The sequence below is a fragment of the Emydura macquarii genome, unplaced genomic scaffold (assembly GCF_026122565.2).
Source record: "Emydura macquarii macquarii isolate MOO-44397 ecotype Brisbane River unplaced genomic scaffold, CSIRO-AGI_Emac_v2 contig_3328, whole genome shotgun sequence".
In the NCBI taxonomy this organism is placed as follows: Eukaryota; Metazoa; Chordata; order Testudines; family Chelidae; genus Emydura; species Emydura macquarii.
This window is the reverse complement of record NW_027133465.1, coordinates 5,181,098-5,201,257: the sequence shown is the minus strand read 5'-3', so window position 1 is coordinate 5,201,257 and position 20,160 is coordinate 5,181,098. Positions and strand designations below refer to the sequence as shown.

General features: G+C 46.8%; 1 protein-coding gene across 5 annotated transcripts in view; it reads left to right on the top strand.

Moving 5' to 3' along the window:
* Positions 1-3,901, top strand: part of GDPD5 (glycerophosphodiester phosphodiesterase domain containing 5) — a 308,016-nt gene extending 304,115 nt beyond the window's left edge. For all 5 annotated transcript variants that reach the window (XM_067533310.1, XM_067533314.1, XM_067533311.1 and 2 more), the window contains one exon: positions 975-3,901. In XM_067533310.1, coding sequence (XP_067389411.1) covers positions 975-1,090 — 116 coding nt within the window. In that variant the 3' untranslated portion in view covers positions 1,091-3,901. The remainder of the gene's footprint in view (positions 1-974) is intronic.
* Positions 3,902-20,160: the final 16,259 nt, after the last annotated feature.

Sequence of the window (20,160 nt, the reverse complement as noted above, 5' to 3'; positions counted from 1 at the left end):
CAAACTCTGTTGTGCATCCTGAAGTACAGGACTTAGGGACAGCACAGTTTATTTTCATATTTTGTCTCTAAAACAAACTCCTTCGTTAAGACTGGCACCAACTAACCCTGCCAGGACTGGGAGAGCTCTGGTTTCCACAATAAAGACGTTCAGATGTATTAGATTAAAATCGGGGTTATGGGATACTTCTGAAGTTCATCTCTTCCTATTACAGACACATAACAGCAGTATATCTGTGGCTGCCATATGATAAGGGGTGTGATACTTATCTTGATTATGCTGGTATAAATAAGGTGTACTTCCACTGAGATCAATGGAGTCAGACTGATGTAAAATTACTAGGGCAATGATCTTCACTATTTTTCAAGCCGGGGCTACTTTGACAAAAAACCTTCAATGTGAGAGCCACATCAACTATTTAAATTAACATGTTGGTTGCTATGATAATATTACGTTATACAACAATATACAATATTGATTATACAACGGATATGCTTAGATGTACTTCTTGGCACACATCATACCATGTGCTCAATATGATGTGTAAAGAGGGCGGACTTTGATAGGCTTGGTACACATTCTAATGTTAAAAATAAAATAAATTGGAATATACACAATTAGTCACGGAGCCGCACTTCGGGTCGATGGGAGTCGCCACTGGCTCCTGAGCCTTGCGATGAAAAACAATGCACTTACAGGGTAAGAATCAGACTCGTACATTCTGCCACTGATGTGCTGTGTGAATTATTTTTTTAACTGAACCTCTCTGTGCCTCAGTTTACCCATCTCTAAAAATGGGAGAATCATGGAGCCAGAGGTGCTGAGCCACCTCTGACAGGGCCCTGAGCTCCCTGAACTTCCATCAACTCCTGTGGCTCTGCCTGTAAGGGATGCATTTGAATAAAATGCTGCTGAGGACTCCTATGATTGCAGCACTTCAGTTGTGTCTTCATTTGTCTTTCCCCTCCCTCCAGAGATAAACAATGGCATGGAGAATGCAGATGAGCTGTCCTTGTGTTCTGAAAGCGGTTACTCCAACGAGGCCGTCGCCCCCATGGATCATCGGGCCATGAAGCTGCGCATGGACTGAAGAATTAAAGGCCAATGGCATGACACCCTCCCCCCACCCGCAGTGCTCCCATCTGCGATGAGTGGTCTTCACACTGGCTGGGAGAGGGGGACGTTTTATGGAACTATTGAACATGCAGAGACCCCTTCTTTTGCTCTTGTTGTTGGCTTCCAGCACACTCTGGACCGTGAGGCTGGGGCAGCTTTTTGTAAATATGTAGAAAGTCGTTTTTTTGGTTTGTTTGTTTTTTTTTGGATCTCTTTCTTGTATTTTTGGGGGTTGTATATATTTTTTCCAGGGCACGAGTGGGAATAATTTGTGCACTGAAACAGGAATGTTTTGGCTGAATCTGAAATATTGAGGTGACATCCTGGACGTTGAGGAAGACAGGGTTCTTACCCCACCTATCTTCCCCCTCCACTTCACTCTTCCCCTTGGTGCAGCGATTGTTAGCTGAACTTGTTTAAAATCTGTTGTGAAGTTCTTGTGACGTATCATTTCTTTTTCTGGATAATGACGTTTTAGCTAATCAAATAGAAGGCTGTTCAGAGCTTCCTAGCAGAGGGGAAATTGCTGCTCCCAGAGTGTGTTCAGAACCAGCAGATGGAATTGGATTGGCTTAATCATTTCCCCACCTTCCCCCAGAATAGCAGAACCGAGGCATGCAGGGGTCATGTGAAACATATGATAGGAAGTCCTCAAAGCAAAACCCTTGGCAAGTTTTATGGCCTATACTGCAGTCCTTCTTCAGAGAAATCTCCACTAGAAGCTCCTGACTTGAGTGAAGACCTTAACTAGACCCCTAGTTGGTATTCCATGGTGGCTAGTAAAGAGTGCTTCCTTGTTCATCACGCTGATCCAGCTGAAGTGCCCGCCACTTAAAGCAGGTGGTGTAGTTTGCGTTAACCCTTAAAATGGTGTTGTGCAAGGGAATTCACAATCAGAAGTTGCTTCGCTGCCAGTGTTTCTCAGTCACAGATCAAACAGCTCAGCTTGAAGAATTGAAACTTGAAGAAGCAGCAAAGAATGCTGGTTTGTAAATAGTAAAGCACAGAGTGAAGCAGTCTAGCAGAATAACTTATTTAACAAGGGAGACCTTCTAAGTTCTTTGTTGTTGTGTAGAAGCAGTGTTTTTTAAAGACTGCACGTTAATTTCCTCCAAAGGAGTGATAATGACAGAAACTCAGATGATTGCATAGGATAGGAGCTACCGTTAGCGTTTTTTCAATGCAACATGCTTTAAACCAAAATCCTATTTAAAAGAAAAAAGCCCAAAAACTGAGTGGCTGAGTGATGCATTTTTTCCCCTCTTCCAAATGGCAGTATTTTTTTCTCATTCAACTCCTCTTCCCACCCGCATACACATCATTCCCTCTCTTTTCACACATCACAGTTGGGCCACAAACAAGAGTGTGGGCACTTGGCCTTTTTGATTGTAGTTTTTTCCTTTCCTTTTCTCACTGAGATGAGTATGGTATTGGGCTATTTTGCTTTTTTCACTATTTTACCTGTTCTGAAGTCTGTTGAAGCCAGAGACTTCAGTGGGCTTTTGATCAATCCCTAATCTTTTGTGGCATTTTTTAGCTTTGCCTCTTTCCTGTATCTCAGCTAACACTGAAATGTGGAATATGGGAAATACCATTGAGCACTTCTTTTCAAGTTCAACAAATGCTGCCTTCAAAATCAGTTGTGTTAAATTTGGCTCCTGAAAAGGGATTCGAGTCAAATCTGGGATTCTTCAATCAAAAGCGAGGTGAAATGGGATTTATTTGCAGTGTCATGCCTGGCAATCATGAAAAAACTTAAAGCCATGGCGTTCACCTTGCTAAACAGAGAGAAACGTCTGTTTAGTGTTTGCTCTCAAGTCGTATTGGACACCAAATGTAGGGTGTGCTAGTGTCTTTACCAAACTATAGTAAGAATAGAAATATTTTCATGAGATTATTTTCAAAGTGATTAAAAATGTAAACATTCCCTAGCAGTGTTAGAAAGCCAAACCCAGAGGTGTTGTCTCTGGTGCATAAGAACTGGGAAGTGAAACTGATTAGAAACAGAAAGTGAAACTGACCTATCTAACTGAACAAATTGCAAAATGTCAACAGCATCTAGGTAGGGGGAGGAAAAATTTCTCCTTTAATCTTTTTGTTTTTAATAATCAAAGATGCTATTAGTAACACAGGTAAGGAATTAAATATATTTATATAATATAAATCTGTGGCTCAATTATTACCCTTTAGATTCTTATCAGGGTTACACCACTGTAAATCCAAAATACAGCTATTAAAATAATTTGAATTGACTCTGGATTTTTACCAACGTAGCTGGAATCAGAATCTGGCATAGAGTGTGTGTCACTCCCAATATGCTACCCTTTTTCATAGTGCTCTCAAGCCTGTGTTGTAACAAGACGGCTTTTTGCAGAACTGAAAGATCTTATGTAAAGTTGTTCTTCCTTCTATCGTGGTGTTGTATTGAAACATTCCTGGCTGATTGTCAGATCAGCTGAAAGACTTTGTTAAATCTCAGCATCTGCTGATATTTACCTGCATGTCTGGTTTTTATCCTTGGCGATGACTTTGTTGAAAGGTCAGACACTTCTTTAAAAGCGTGGGTGGTTAAAAGAAATCCAACAAGGCATTGTTGACAAAGTTGATTCACAACAAAAATTTTTGCTATAAGACCCTACCCCAGGCTCTGCAGTGATTATTACCACTGTCGCCCTAAAGATTTACTATATATTTTTTAAAAGTATGATAGTTTTCAATGAAAATATATCTAGATCAAAATCAGCCCCCCAACCCTCTGTGAAATAAACATTCAGTATTCCTCTGTTGTTGTGCTGCTGTTGTGTTTTCTGAACTTGCTTACAAAATGCCCTGGTCTTTACAGTGAAGTCATTATTCTCTCCTCAGGGTGAGTGAAGGGTTCTGCCAGTCGGAGTTGGCAGCAACCAGGGCCGGGTTCAATATCTAGGGCTTCCTTTTTGACAGCACCGCACAAAACCGGCTCGAGCCCCCACCCAGTAACCTGGGACAATTACACACCACCCCTTGGGCATGTCTAGAGGCAACACTTCCCCTCTCGCAAGCACAGAGACTGAGTGCAGAAAAGAAACTTTTAATAAAAGGGGGGAAATAACCCGGCATTAACTTGGGGAAAATTCCATAAGCATAAAACCACGAACAAAACACCCACCCCAGAGCACGTGGAGCAGCTTCCATTTGCCTCAGTTTCTTAAGTCCAGCAACCAGAAGTTCCTTTAATGTGCCTCTCCCCTCCCAGCAGCCCACTCACAGTTGTCCTTAGTCAATGCAGACCCAGAGATCAGAGGTGCAGCTGCAGAGTTCACCTCATTGCCTGGTTTGGGGGGGGTAGGGATGAGGGGAAAGAAGAGGCCCTTTGCTTGCTCCACTGTCTGGCCATTCCACCAGCCGCCTTGCCATCCACTCCCTGCTCCACTGGACACCCTGCCGGTCATCACCAATGCACACCCTCACCTTCTGCTGCCACCTTCTCTACTGACACCTCTGCTGGTCAGTCCAGTGAGCTTCCACCCAGCTTTAGTGGGAATGTCACTGTGGAAGCAGGTTGGGCAGAAAACGCTGTCCCGCAAGAAGTGATTGCAGCTCTAACGATCACTTAACAAAAGACTCCTAATGGAGCCTTAATTAGCTCTGTCTTTGAACAGTGGGGAGGGGCCAGTTAAACCAGGCCTAGAGCTCTGCGGCAGAGCCACACCTCCCAGCAGGGACACCTGTCCCCACCCCCTCTCCCTTTCACAGGGGTCTACATCCCAGCCCCCTCCATTGGGTCAGGCTAAGCACAGTTCTGCTGCCCTTTACTCAGACGATAATTGGAGGGGTAATGAAATGTTGTTCCTCTTAACACTAAAGTGATCGGTAACTCAGCACCAGCCAAAGGGATCATTTGGGCAAAGCAGTCCCATCATGCTGAGCACCTGGGCAGGGTGGGTGTGTCCATGCAAATACAGTCTGGTCCTGAAGCCTTCCTCCCTCCCCTCCACCCCTACATCCCCCCACCTAGCTAGCTGAGCAGGGGAGAGCTCATTCAGACCCTGCTTACACTTGTGATTTCTGGAGAGCTCAGGACTCTCCTTTGTGAAATCAGAAGCCTTAAAAGGAGCAGGCAAAAGCAGGGGTATGGCCAGCAATCTGGACAGTATCAGACTGTCCAGCTGTGTTCCACCTACCTAAAATTCCCCCCCTTCCCTTGTGTGGTTTCAACTGGATTTTGTAGGACAGGAGATGAAGACAAACTCTCTTCATGTTCTCGTGCGCTTCTAAACAGCTGCTCTACTCACCCCAGAAATGGCTGCATTTATTAGTGGGTGAAGGGAATCATGCATTTACACTGGGTGGAGAGATGGTTTTCCTGGCCCATGATTACTTTCAAGTTTTAAATTTTTTCCAGTTTTAAATCAGGATGAAAAGTAAAAATGTTGAATATTCATGAGCTGAAACACCAACTTTTTAGGTCACTCAAAATATTCAGACTTTGGCCTTTTTCCTTTAAGCTTTTTAAAATCTAATTATCTTAAATTTTTTAATGAAAAGTCATTTTGAACTGAAAACTGGATTTTTTTTCTTTAGAAATATGTTTTCACAATTAAAAAAAATAATGTCTTGCCTTTTGTTGGAGTAGAGAAATTCCTCAAACCCGACACTGTTTCCTGGTCAGTTTTGGCTTCAACAAATTGACATTTTTTCAACAAAACTCCCACCTGCCTGAGGTGTAGGTCTGGTCTGTCCTCATGTGGCCCAAAGCAGAAGGAAGAGGAGAAATGTATTTCCTGCTCCCAAGTCAGCAGCTGGGCTGTGCGTGTTGATTTTTTTATCGTGGCTCTCGTTGACTGTTTAACAGCAAGGTGGTACCCACATTGGTGCTATGTTATCCCCAACAGATGGACGGATGGATCAGAGAGGAATACTTCCTACAGACTCACATTCAACGGATTAGAGGTACGTCACAGTGCAAGCACGTTTCCCTTTTATTGACCTCACCCAACAACCTAACGGGGCATGGCCTTGATTACCAGGCTTACCATAATCTCCTTTTGCTCCTCACCCCTCTGTATTCCTCTTCCTCCTTCATGGCTTTTCTCTACTCTAGCTCACCATTATAATGTATTTGTATTACTGTCATCCCTAGAAGCCCAAGTCATGAACCAGGACCCCGCTGTGCCAGGCGCTGTACAAAGACAGAACAAAAAGACACCCTTCCCTCTTTCTCCCCTTCTGGTTCCACTCCCCTCATCACACGTACACTCATGCGCTCCGTCAGTCCACACATGCTCTTTTCAAGCTGAGTAAATCAAACCCAGCACTCGCTCCTCAATAGCCTCTGAAATTCCTAGGACTTAAAAATATGTAAAATTGAAGGAAGACTTTAATCCTAGAGTATTATTGCTTCTGTCGGCTGAGCTCATTACACATGCCAGGGGCTGCTTGTAGCTTCTCCTGTCTCCCCCTATTCCAGGGGCTCCCTGCAACCCTCCACCCCCTGCTCCCACCCCAGGGTTCCCCATTCCTCCCTTCCCCAGTAAAGCAGAGGTTCTGCCCCCCTCCCCATACCATTTCCCTTTCCCCCCATTCCAGCGTGTGTGCGCCCATTTCTTCATTCTCCCCATGCTAGGGGTTTTGTGTGCATCTTCCTGCCCCCCAGGTTTCCCCTTTTCCCATACCATGCTTATTTTTTGTCTTCTCTTCCAGGCAGAAAGGAACCAGGGTGACATTTTTCAAGGCTGGTGGGAGGAAGGCTAGATCTGAGATGGGGGGAGAGGTTCAGTTATGCTGGTAAGTGTTATTAGCTGCCATCAGCCCAGTCTTTCATCTCTAGGCAGTTCGAGGTAGTTGAAGCTGCTGGGTCTGCTAACCAGATGCCAGGATCTCCATGTGTGCCTCATTTCCCCCTTCTGGTTTTCAGAATTTCACCAAAATCAGTGGGGTTCTGCCCTCTGATGCCTAGAAAATTCCCTGAAATTTTGGAGTTGATCAGATGTGGCATTTAAAAGTTCTCATGTTACAGACCAAGGCTCCCAAACTGATTGTAGGACCTCGCTTTGGTTGGGCAATTATTTCTATTACAGCAGTGCCTAGAGGCCCCAATAGGAGATCAAGACCTTGTGCTAGGTGCTGTACGTACACACACAATGAAAAGATGGTCCCTGCCCCAAATAGCTTGCAATCCAGGTACTAAATTGTACAATGCGACAAGATTTTAAGGTAGCCTGTAAAAAGGTGTTGCAGAATGTGCCTTTCTTTTCTTTCCTGATGTTGAACTGAAAGGCATGTTTTTCTTTCACAGAAAACCCCCGCTTGCTTTATACATTAGGTTTTCATGTCTCTTGTTTTTTCCTGGAAGGCTGTATGGATGACCAGGGAAGTAGTAGGATTCTGACATCATAAACACCAAGAGAATTGAAGGGCTGTGTTTTGTATTCAAGCTGTTTAAAACTTAGTGCATTTGTTGGTTTTTCTTCACACATTTAACTTAAAAGCCTGAAACAACACGAGGGGGAAGAGAGTTTTGTTCTTATCTACATTAGGAAAAAGTAGCATGTTAGAAAACCTGTTGACTCACAAAACATTAAATGTGGCTTTCTCTTACTGTGAACATGGACTGTCTCCAGGATTAACCATAGTGACCTCACAAGTTTTTAACGTGACTCTCCTTGTCCATATTAAATACCAAGGTTTCAGAGATTCATAAAGTAGAAGGCACCATTAGATCATCTTATCTGACCTGTAAATCACAACCATTACATTTCGCCAGGTTACCCCTGAACGGAACCCAATCACTTGTGTTAGACTAAAGTGTTTCTTCCAGAAAGGCATCCAGTCTTGACTTGAAGATGTCAGGAGACGGAGAATCCATCACTTCCCCGGTAGTTTGTTCCAATGCTTAATCACCGTCGCTCTTAAAGAAACTTGTCATTTACTCCTAATATAGATTGGCCTTACTTTAACTCCAGCCATTGGTTCTTGTTGTGTGTACAGCTGGTGGAAATTTTTCACCTTTGTTCCTCTATCAACCAGCAAGGTGGGTTGCTGTAAAGCAGTACCTGAGATGCTACCCCCTCTGCCCCCACCAGGCATTGCACCCATGTTGTTTCCGTGGTGGTTTCAAGCCTTGTTGGCCAAGGAAGGAAGACACCAAAAATACACTGAATGCAGCCCTCCTGCATGATGGCAGAGCTGTGCAGCTTGGCTGGAATTCTATGGTGGAATTTGGAAGGAAGGCAGAGTAGCCTAATGGATAAAGGGAGCCCAGGTTCAATTCCCGGTTCTGCAACTGGCTTGTTTTGTGACCTTGGGCAAGTCATTTCCCTTCTTGTGCCTCAGTTTCCCCCATCTGGAGATAATGATACTGACCTCCTTTTGTAAAGCACTTCGAGGTCTATTGATGAAAAGCATTGTATGGCAGGTGGATATTGTTCTCTCTCTTGTTTCCCCTTCAGCACCCGAGGGTGCTGAGGGAGTTGGCTGAGGTGATTTCAGCGCCATTGGCTATTATCTTTGAAAGCTTGTGGCAATTGGGGGAGGTCCCTGATGACTGGAAAAAAGCAAATATAGTGCCCATCTTCAAGGAAGGGAGGAAAGAGGATCCAAGGAGCTACAGACCGGTCAGCCTCACCTCAATCCCTGGAAAAATCATGGAGCAGGTCCTCAAGGAATCCATTTTAAGGCACTTGGAAGAGAGGAAGGTGATCAGGAACAGTCAACACGGATTCACCAAGGGAAAGTCATGCCTGACCCACCTGATTGCTTTCTATGATGAGGTGACTGGCTCAGTGGATGTGGGGAAAGCGGTGGACGTGATATACCTTGACTTTAGCAAAGCTTTTATTGCGGTCTCTCACAGTATTCTTATCAGCAAGTTAAAGAAGTATGGGTTGGATGAATGGACTATAAAATGGATAGAGAACTGGCTAGAGCATAGGGCTCAACGAGTAGTAATCAATGGCTCCATGTCTAGCTGGCAGCTGGTCACAAGCGGAGTGCCCCAGGGGTCTGTGCTGGGGCCGGTTTTGTTCAACATCTTCATTAATGATCTGGAGGATGGGGTAGATTGCACCCTCAGCAAGTTTGCGGATGACACTAAGCTGGGGGGAGTGGTAGATACCCTGGAAGGTAGGGATAGGATACAGAAGGACCTAAACAAACTGGAGGATTGGGTCAAAAGAAATCTGATGAGGTTCAACAAGGACAAGTGCAGAGTCCTGTACCTAGGACAGAAGAATCCCATGCACAACTACAGACTGGGGACCAACGAGCTAGGCAACAGTTCTGCAGAAAAGGACCTGGGGGTAACAGTGGATAAAAAGCTGGCTATGAGTCAGCAGTGTGCCCTGGTTGCTAAGAAGGCTAATAGCACATTGGGCTGCATTAGTAGGACCATTGCCAGCAGATCGCAGGAAGTGATTATTCCCCTCTATTCGGCATTGGTGAGGCCGCATTTGGAGTATTGTGTCCAGTTTTGGGCCCCCCACTACAAAAAGTATGTGGAGAAGTTAGAGAGAGTCCAGCGGAGGGCAACAAAAATGATTAGGGGGCTGGAGCACAAGACTTATGAGGAGAGGCTGAAGGAACTAGGCTTGTTCAGTCTACAGAAGAGAAGAATGAGGGGGGATTTGATAGCAGCCTTCAACTACCTGAAAGGAGGTTCCAGGGAGGATGGAGCTAGGCTGTTCTCGGTGGTGGCAGATGACAGAACAAGGAGCAACGGTCTCAAGTTGCGAGGGGGAGGTCTAGGTTGGACATTAGGAAAAAGATTTTTCACTAGGAGGGTGGTGAAGCACTGGAATGGGTTACCTAGAGAGGTGGTGGAATCTCCATCTTTAGAGGTTTTTAAGCTGCGGCTTGACAAAACCCTCGCTGGGATTATTTAGCTGAGGTTAGTCCTGCTTCGAGCAGGGGGTTGGACTAGATGACCTCCTGAGGTCCCTTCCAATTCTATGATTCTATGCTGTCTGCCTCTCAAATGATATGGTGGCTGATGATTGGTGATAACACAATTTGGAATAAACACGACAGCTCCATCATGGATTGAGTGTCCTGAGGTTGCTCCTGTAACCTGTTCTTCTATGGGGAATGTTACTGAGTTAAGTTCCACTTACACAGCCTGTCCTATTCCAAAGTGTGTGCGTGTGTGTGTGTGTGTGTGTGTGTGTGTGTGTGTGTGTGTGTGTGTGTGTGTGTAGTGTTGCCAATTCTCGTGGTGATTTAATCATGAATCACACAATATTTGGTATTTTTCTTAAAGCCTCAGCTCCTGGAGTTATTTGATTATGTGATTATCCTTGTGTTCATTGAACCAAAAAATTCATTTCTAGCCTTCCTGGTTGCAAAAATTGCATGAAAATGCAAAAACGACAAATCAAAGAACATTTAGAACGTATTTGTTCTTAGAATCTTGTGAATTTTTTAGGCTAATCTCCTGAATGGGGGGTGAGGCCTGCCTCATGAATTTTGCACCTTCGGGGATGCAATGCTAAATGGGAATCTCTTTCCCCATTACCAAAGTGCAGCCACTTCTAGGCTGGAATGCAGTAGTTGTTAAAAAGCACACAGCAATGCTTCACCTACAACTATGTGAATAATTCAAAGAGCCACTTATTTGATTGATTTTTTTGCATTTTATTTCTGAGCGTGTGAGCAGATTGTGATTTCCTCATATCAGTTTGATCTGTTGCTTAGTAGTGGCGGGTCATATGATATAGATTCTGTTTCCTCATTGGATTCTGGCTCAAGCCTTTGCTGTTGTCACCCTCTAGTGGCTGGAGGGGGTAAACTCTCATACCACAGGTAACAAACACTCTCTCAGCTCCAGCAGCTGGCTGAATATCCTGGATTCTAGGCCACCGCTCCATGTGTGCAGTGTAGCGTGTATGTGTGTGCAGCACTGATCTGTAGCAAACTCAAGCATCGGTGTTAGCAAATTAGTACCCTGACGCCATCTCCGTGTAGGCATGTATTTAAGGTGGATTTCACAGGAAAGCAAAGGGGTATTGAGACAAAGCTGCTTGATGCTTGCAAACTTGCTGCAATGATTTTTGTGTTCCCCTTTTAACCATCAGACTGCACAGCTGGCCCATTGGCTTGGCACCACTGGAGAAAGGCGACCCTTGCCTGCTGATGGGGGGTGGGGGCCAGAGTGAGGGCAGCTGGCTTCAGCAGTATTACTGAGCATGCTCAGTCAGTGTGAGCATGCTCAGTACAAGTCAAACAGCAAAACTAGGAGGGCACATGACTCCGCATGACCACACCCCCCCCCCCCTCGCCGCCCCTATGCATCACCTTGGCCATTGGATATGATCAGTACCATGTTATAGTAAGTACAGGATGTGCAGTTCCAGAGGTGTTCGCAGCTGGCCTCAGATCCGGAGATTGTTATAGGGCCATAAGAATGGCCACACTGGGTCAGACCAATGGTCCACCCAGCCCAGAGCCTTGTCTTCTGACAGTGGCCAATGCCAGCTGCTTCAGAAGGAATGAACAGAACCGGGCAACTATGGAGTGACCCATCCCATGTCATGCAGTCCCAGCTTCTGGCAGTCAGAGGTTTAGGGACACCTGGAGCCTGGGCTTGCATCACTGACCATCTTGGCTAACAGTCATTGATAGACCATGTAGCCAGATGCAAGTGCAAGACTACGCGGGTCTGATTTCAAAGCCTCATTGCACTAAATGCCCGGGTAGAGCAAGGTGTATGAACTCCAGTAAGTGCCAGAAAAGCTGATCAGCGCGGACAGAGGTGCCAAGTCATACGGGGCAGAGGATCTTGGGAATGAAACCCTGGAAATCAGGCAAACGACCCTGCATTTCCAGTGTTGCATATGAACCTCTGGCAGTCTGGGGAAGCAGACACCAGACTGTGCTGTGATGCCCATGGAGTTGGTGCGCTGAGCAGGATGGAAATGAAATGCTGATGCGAAACAGATGTGAAATTTCATGGAAAAAGGCAGCACGTTTTCCCCACGCTAGGAACGTTTCTAATGTGGAATGAGGTGTCCTGTTCAAACTGCCAGGGCAATGGGCACGTCAGCGAGGAAAATGCCAGGTTGCAAAGTGCTCATTTAAACTTCGACGTGGCGAGCTGGAAATTCCCAGGACAATTAGGATTTACTCGGGGTGACCGAGGGCTACCTCCCCTTCTGTCCTATTCTTGTCCGTGGACCTAATTACACAATTTTAATGAGCTGAGATGCCTTCCTCTTCCTCAGTTCATAGCTGTTGGAGGCCTCACCGTGTGGTCTGGGCTCTCTGGGCATGTTTATTTAACTGCTTAGTGTGGTTTTCAGAGAGACCCAGAGACTCTGTCAAAAGAATTGTTCCACCTGGACCTCTATTTACTCTGCAGGCGACTCCTCTTTCTGACGCTGTCCCCGTGTAACGTTTTTCTGAGCTGTGATTTTTTTTTCCTTGTGTCGTCCCCCCCCCTCTTGTCTGACGGTTACTGACACTGGGACTCCTCCCTGAAAGGCTGCGATTGACAGCTGCAGCAAATGCCCTGTCGCCTGCAGGCACGTCAGGCAGGAGGAACAAAAGCAGATTCCTGCCCCCTTCTCCCTCTGTGGCCTTTTGTGTTTTCCCCCAGCAGCAGCCGCAGAAGGGCTGATCTCTCCGCCTCTCCTCAATGCTGCCTGCAGCCCTCACACACAGGACGTGCTGCAGCGGCCTCTGAGGGAAGCAGAGCTGTAGAGACACTGGTCCTAACTGTGGTCCAGGTGAGTACTTGCCTTGTGAATGAGGGACCCCTTCTTGAACGAAAGGGATCACTATACCTTGACAATTAGCCTCTTGGGCCCCTGCCATGTAGGATGTACAGGGAGGGGATGGGTTCAAGGGCAGCTGGAAAAACCAGTTGCCTCTTTACTCTGTGATTCATGCATCTGGGGGAAAGGAGATGGAAAGGGAGGCAAGGTTTGGGCCGAGCTGGGGGTTCTCTTTGTGCTAGCTGTCAAGAGTTCAGCTGGGCCACGTTAATGTGGAGGGCTGCACGGTGACACAACCAGCTTGGGAGTTTGAGAGCAGGGTGGAGGTGGGGAGGGAGATGTCCAATTCTCAGCCACACACCTGTGCTGTTTGTGCGTGTGTGATTTGTTACACTGTGCTATAGAAGGTCGTGGCGTTCGCGTGTGTCCCAGCTCCATGGTGCACCCAGTGGAGATGGATTTCATGGTTTTCTTTGTTTAACTCAGATGAATTACTTCTACAGAAATCTGTTTCATTTCCTTTTAGCTGCATAACAAAAGGAGTCTTTTATTAGTGACATTCTGGAGCTCATTAACACTTGCGTAACTCAACTGACTTGTCTGTTTTTTCTAGCTCCTAGCCTCTCGCAGTCATTCGTGGATTTTATCCCCACAATATTCTGTGAGGTAGGGAAGTGTGGTTATCCCCACTCTACAGAAATTAAGTGACTTGTCTAAGGTCACCCGGGGTGCCAGTTGCAGTGATGGGACTTGAACTCAGGTCTTTCAAGTCCCAGTGCAGTGCAGTGCAATGCGATCCCCTGTACACTAGGTTACCCTTCTTCTCTATATGATACCCTGTTACTGATCTACACTGTTGTAGAAGAAAGTGGAGTCAGACCACTTTATTTTTGCCAGTGAGCACAGAGCAGTCACATGATTATATCTGAATGTGGAACAGAACAGTCAAGCTTTACAGTTCGAATGGCCAAAAGCTTCGTAAATGGCAGGAGATTTTTCCTATGCTTCACTGAAACCTGTACTGCAAAATCCGTAAGAGAGGCTTCAAAATGGCCTTGAAAATGAATCTCAAACTAAGGCTGCGTCTTCCCAAATAGTCAATTTTGTTTGTTTAAAAAAAGTGCTGAGTGTAGCCATTACTCGCCTAGGGGATGTTTTGCAAAATTACTTGGAGTTTCATTTAAGATTTTGTTCACTCATTCTTTTTCAGTTTTCATTTAAAAAAAATTTTTTTTTTTGGTATGGTCTTTTCCCCTGGTTGCCAATTTTGATTGCTCAGCTTCTGGCCACAATGGAATTGTCCAAAATAATTAAATAAAATAAATTTGAAAACACTAAATTTGAAAACTCTGATTTTCAAAAATGAGAACATAAGACCAACCATACTGGGTCAGCCCAATAGTCCATCTACCCAGTATCCCGGCTTCTGAGAGTGGCCAATGCCAGCTGCTTCAGAGGGAATGAACAGAACCAGGTCATCATCAAGTGATACATCCCCTGTCACCCATTCCTAGCTTCTGGCAAAGAGAGGCTACGGACACTTCAGAGCATGGTTTTGCCCATCCCTCCCTTTACATTTCTTTACATTGGGGGGGAATATTTTTCTTCAATTTTTTCCCTCATCATAGACTTTTAAGGCCAGAAGGGACCAATATGGTCGTTGGGTCTGACCTCCTGTATAACACACGGAATTTAACCAACAGCTTGTGATTGAAGGAAACTGTGTGCGTGTGCGAGTGTGAGTGTGAGTGAGTGAGAGAACGAACAGAATCTCCAAGTGATGGTGGATTTACCACACACCTTGTGAATTTCTGCTCCCAAAGAAGTGAGACTTGAGGCAGATCTGAATTGATAGAAAAGTTGCTGGATTAAAGACCTGAACTAGAAACTGATAACAGATCTAGATAAAGAACTGTATTTTTCCCTCTTAGGCATTCACTGCCTAAAATGCCATAGCAGCACGGCTCCAGGACATCAGTGTAGACACTACCTATGCCAGCGGGAGGTATTCTCCTGTTGGTTAGGTAATTCACCTCCCCAAGAGGCAGTAGCTAGGCTGATGGAAGAATTCTTCGGTCAATCTAGCGCTGTCTACACGAGGACTTAATTCAGCTTAACTACGCTGCTCAGGGAATGTGGATTTTTCACCCCCCCCGAATTTCCTCGTGTAGACCAGTCCTTGCTCCATAGTTTTCATCATTGTTAGTTTCAACAGTACAGTCCAACAGTGTAAGAGCTCTTTAGACCCATCATCGTCTCCCGGACAACAAACTAATGCAACTACCGAGGGAGGCAGTACTGCTGAGGCCATGTCTACACTAGCAAGCTTACAGTGGAACAGCTGTACCAATGCAGCTGCACCACTGTAAGATGGCTTCTGTAGCTGCTCTGGGCCAGCAGAAGAGAGCTCTCCCATCAAAATAGCGCTGTGCACACTACCACTTATGGCAGCAAAACTTATGTCACACAGGGATGTGAGGTTTTTTTTTTTTTTCAAACCCCTGAGCGACATAAATTTTGCCAACGTAAATTGTAGTGTAGACATGGCCTTAGTGGATAGGACACAAGACTGTTGCTCAGGAAACCTGGGTTCCCCTTCCCTGCTCTGCCATATTGGCCTGATGTCTTGGACAAGTCCCCTCCTTTCTCTGTGCCTCAGTTTTCCCTTCTGTAAAATGGGGATGATAATTTTCTCCTTTGTAAGGTCCTTGGAGATCTACAGATAAGAGTGTAGTAATAATAATAATTAATAGCATGGTGCATCCAATCACATCGTCCACTGGTAGCTGGTTACAGCACAGCAAAGAGCTGCTGATGGAGTCACTGTTTACGTCAAGTGCTTTTTGGTACTGAGAGTCCCAGGTTGGAGCCCCGTGGGGCCCGTGTGCTGGTGGCTGTGATTTAGTGTAAAGCCACATAATAAAGCGGGGCCTGAGCTGTGCAGATAACCTCTGCAGGAAGGTTTGGGTCTGGGGGATTGGGTCTGGCTTGTCTCTTAGGCAACGTGCTGAGAGTCGTCATTCTGGCTAGTGGAGCCCGACTTTCAAATGTGGGTGTCTGTGCAGGGCACTGAATTCCCATCTTGGGCATATATAGCCGCCATCAGGTGCCCAAATGCCCTTTGACGTGCAGAGCCTCCAGACGGGGATTTGAGGGCTGGGTTAAGGTCCCTGTGTTTGGATCTGCACCGCTAAGAGCTCAATTGAAGGGGGGTGAGGGCGGCTGGAACTGTTGGAGGATAAAGTGGTAATGAATCGCTTTTTCAGGGGCAGGTGCTCAGCATTAGTAAGTAGTCTGGGTGCGGAGTGGGGGGGAGCTCACAAGAAGGTCGGGTTATTCCTAATGCGAGCTGGAACAATGGGAAACCAGAGAGCAGAGCTGCAATTAGCGCTGCGCCGGCTGCAGCTCTTGTTTGCCCGGTTGGAAAAGAAGACATCAAAGGCAATTGGAGGCTAATGAAACATGTAAGAAGAGGATGATAGGAGAGAACAAGCCCTGAGATCCCATACCCTGCTTACTTCCCCCCAAGGGGAAAGAGGGTGCATTAATAATGATCTCCATCTTTCTGGCTCTCACCTGTAAGCCCCTTGCAGTTTGGGTACGAAGATCTATGTTGACTGTGGAAGAGTTGGACTTCTGGGTCCTGTAGCACTGTTGTCTGCCCATACATCAGCTGAGGATCGGCCCCCATGATCTGGGTGCAACTGCAATGACTTTCAGTGGGGCTATGCTGATTTACACCAGTTGAGGATCTGGTCCCATTGGTGTGTTTCGCCAGTGCCCTGTCTGGTCTAGCTTTCCCAGGGGCTTTGTGCGCCAAAGTAAGTCTGTATTTATGGAAAGCACCATAAGGAATCAATGGGGTGGTGGGCGGGGAACAGGAACTGCTTGGAAAGTGAGCTATTGTGTGTGTGTGTGGGGGGGGTGTTCTGCATGTCTGTGAGATAGACAGAAGAGAAGCTGGGCGTGGCCATCAGTCTGGTGGTCTCTGTCCTTCTCCTAGTGGTATCCCCATAACCACCACCGTCACTGGTACCGCTGCTGCTGCTGTCTGCAGACAGGCCAAGCGATGTGACCATGGAAACGGGATTTCAGGCAGGATGTTGGAAGACATTGAATCGGAGTTTTATATCTTAGAGATTGCTGGGAAGGATTTTTTTTTTTATCTATCATCTCCCTCTGTAACCCTCGTGGTTCCTCTTTGCTGCGTAAGGAGCCAAGTTCATTGCCTGGTGCATCGCCACTGAAGCATGTGCTCACGCTTTGACCCTAGGCCCTCCTGGATTCCCACCCTACACACTCCTGCAAGAATGTTTCTACACAATATGTCTCGTAAGGTATCCTACGAAAGCTAATGACACTCTGGTAATTAACAGCATTGTCAAATACGCGAGTTAACGTTGCGTGAAATCATGAATTCTCTCTGTATAATGTTACTAGAACAGGTTTAAGACAAAGATCGCCTAGCCTAGGGAAAGGTGATAAACCAGTCTAGCCTGCACAAAGGGATGTCGGTTACCTCCACTTAGATATTAGCAGTAAACAAAGCCATCGAGCTAAACCAATGTGTGTGAGTGTGTGTGGGGGGGAGATGGTTATCTTGTTCCTGAACTCAAGAGACAGAGAATTAACTTGGCTCCTGCACCCCAGAGAGACCTAGGAGGCTGATTCCCCAGGAGGCCTTGTAAGACAAAGGGCTTGTCTACATTTAAAACAGTGCAGCTGCACTGCTGTAGCGCTTCAGTGATGATGCTACCTAGGCCGCCGACAGCAGGGGTTCTCCTGTAGGTGTAGGTACTCCTCCTCCCCCAGAAGTGGGGGAGAATTCTCCTGTTGACCTAGTGCTGTCTACACTGAGGGTTAAGTCGGTTTAACGCTGTTGCTCAAGGGGGTGGATTTTTCACACCTGTGAGCAATGTAGCTACACTGACCTCATTGCATAGTGCCAGGCAAAGACATCCCGTGGGGGAGATCAGGACAGGCAGACTATGGATTCTGGCCAGTAAAAGGCTGGTGAGGAGACTAGGGGGGGAGGGGGGGGAGAAAAACCATCTTGAATAAAGACTGTGTCTTGTGAGATTAAGTTTTAGACTTTCAGATGCATGTTGTCCCTGCTAGTTGCTTGTAACCGTAAAGGCAGCAAACCTAACTCTTTCTTTGGGTGAGAGAGCCTGGTCCCTGCTGGATGATTTTGGAGTGAATTCAGGTCTGGAAGGGTTCTAAGGTCAGCCTGCAAGGAGGAACCAGGTTGGGCAAAGCCAGCGTGAGGCTTCTGGGTTGCTGAGGTCAGAGCTCTGGATGAAAGCTGCACAACCACACAGGATTGCCAGGCAGATGGTGACTGAATCCCTTATTGGTCTGGATGAGCCTGAAATTCTTGCGCACACCACTGCAAGTGTGGTCTGGTTTATCCTGTGTTCCAATTGTTCTGCAATTCTAGATGGTCAATTCTCCGCATATTTAGACCTGGGGGTTACAAAACGATTCCTGGTTTGTACCTGAGATGGGGTGTACCGGGACCTTTGCTGTGCACTGCTAGAAGCCCTGTGGTCTTACCACACCCCACCCCAGGAAAGGAGCAGTGAAGGTGGGGTCCTCCAGGCCTTGCTGGAGAGGCCTTATGGGAAGCAGCCAATCAGAGCCCAGCAGGCTCAGATAAAAGGAGCTGCAGGACCTAAGCAAGTCAGTCAGTTCCCTGCTGGGACCAGAGGGGTGAGGAAGGGGGCTCTGCTCTGGTCAAAGGAGCTCGACAGGCTGCATCTACTGGACCTGTGGAGATTGGACCTGAGAAGTGTGACCCTAAAATAATGGGTGAAAGGAAGGGGGCTATATGGGAAAAGGCCCAGGGAAAAGCAGCAGAAAAATGGAAGCAGCTAAAGTATGTGGCTGCTTCATATAGGGTCCCTGAGTGGGGACCTGAAGTGTAGTGTATGGCCCAGGTTCCTCCGCCGGTCGCTGGGGATGCGACCTAGGCTCTGAGAAAGGGACAAGGCTCGCTTAGAAGAAGCCGAAGTGAAAGAGGGGATTTAAAGGGCTCAGAGGTAGGGCTGAAGACCCTGGGGAGGGCAGATAGCTTGTTGGACTTTCCCTTCCCTGGAAGGGGTTCATCCATTTTGACTGTGTGAGTTGGCCAGAGGGCTGAGCCATGGAAGACCCGCCTAACGGGGTTCACAACCTACCAGCTGTGCCAGGACAAGAAAAGACTGCAGCACCACACCCGGCCGAGAGTAGGCGCTCACGAGAGGTGTGTCCCCCGTCACAGTACCCTGGTGCATTAGCCCTTCCTCAACATGCCGTTAGCTTGGGCCTGTTTTCAACATATTTCATTCCATAGATCATGGTGCATAGGGTTTTGCGGGGATCCCCTGGGTTGCAGGTATGCACGATAATTCACCGGAGGCTCACATGTGAGGTCTCTGCACCAATGGCTCTCTGGGTGTCCTAATCATTACGAAATGTACGTACAGATAGTATTGAAGGAGTTACGTATCTGTACTGGAAAAGCTGGTAAACTCCTGGGATTAAAGCAGGCCACCAGGATGTGACGTTCCTCAGGAATCTTCCTTTGAGCTGGGGGCGGTAAGACATCTCTCTCCATGCCTGGCCATCTGTATGTTGCTTGTTGTATGTCTCACACTGTAGGCCAGCCGTTTTCAAACGTTTTGAGCTGAGCTCATCCCTTTGAGTTATAATTTTTGGTTGTTGCCCCCCCCCCCCCCCCCCCCCGCCCCCGCCCCCGCCCCAGACAAAAATAGACACAATACCTGCCCTCCCCCTCGGATTTTCAGGATGGAGGTAGGTGTGTGTGACGGTCTCTGGGGGCAGAGCCAGCACAGGGGGCAGAAATTGGCATGGCTGAGGTGGATGTGGATGCTGTGACCCCCAGGCTGGGTCGCCTGCTGAGGTGAGTCAGGGGATGGACGTGACGCTCCCTCCCCTGAGCCCGGCCGAACGTTCCTCCACACCCTGGTAGGGATGTGTCCCAGAGTTTGAAAACTTCTACTGTAGGCCTATTTGCATACTGAGCCCATAAGAGATTGCGAAATCTACGAGAGAGGAAATCTACAAGACGAAACAGCCAGCAGGGCAGTGTGTGAATGGATCTATCTAGGCATGCCAGGGGATTTAATTTCTGGTGTTCCTGTGAAGTTCTTTGTGACCATGATTACAACTGGAAAGTTCAGTGGAACCGTCGGCTTGTTGCAATCTTATGATGAATACACGCAACAAAATAGTTTGGCTAAGAGCAATGTTAGCCAATACTTATGAGCTAACGTTATTAATCACCAGTAATTTGACAACTGTTTCACTGTGTTCATTGCTCTTCCTCCCCCATCCCTCTTCCCCTTAAATCAGG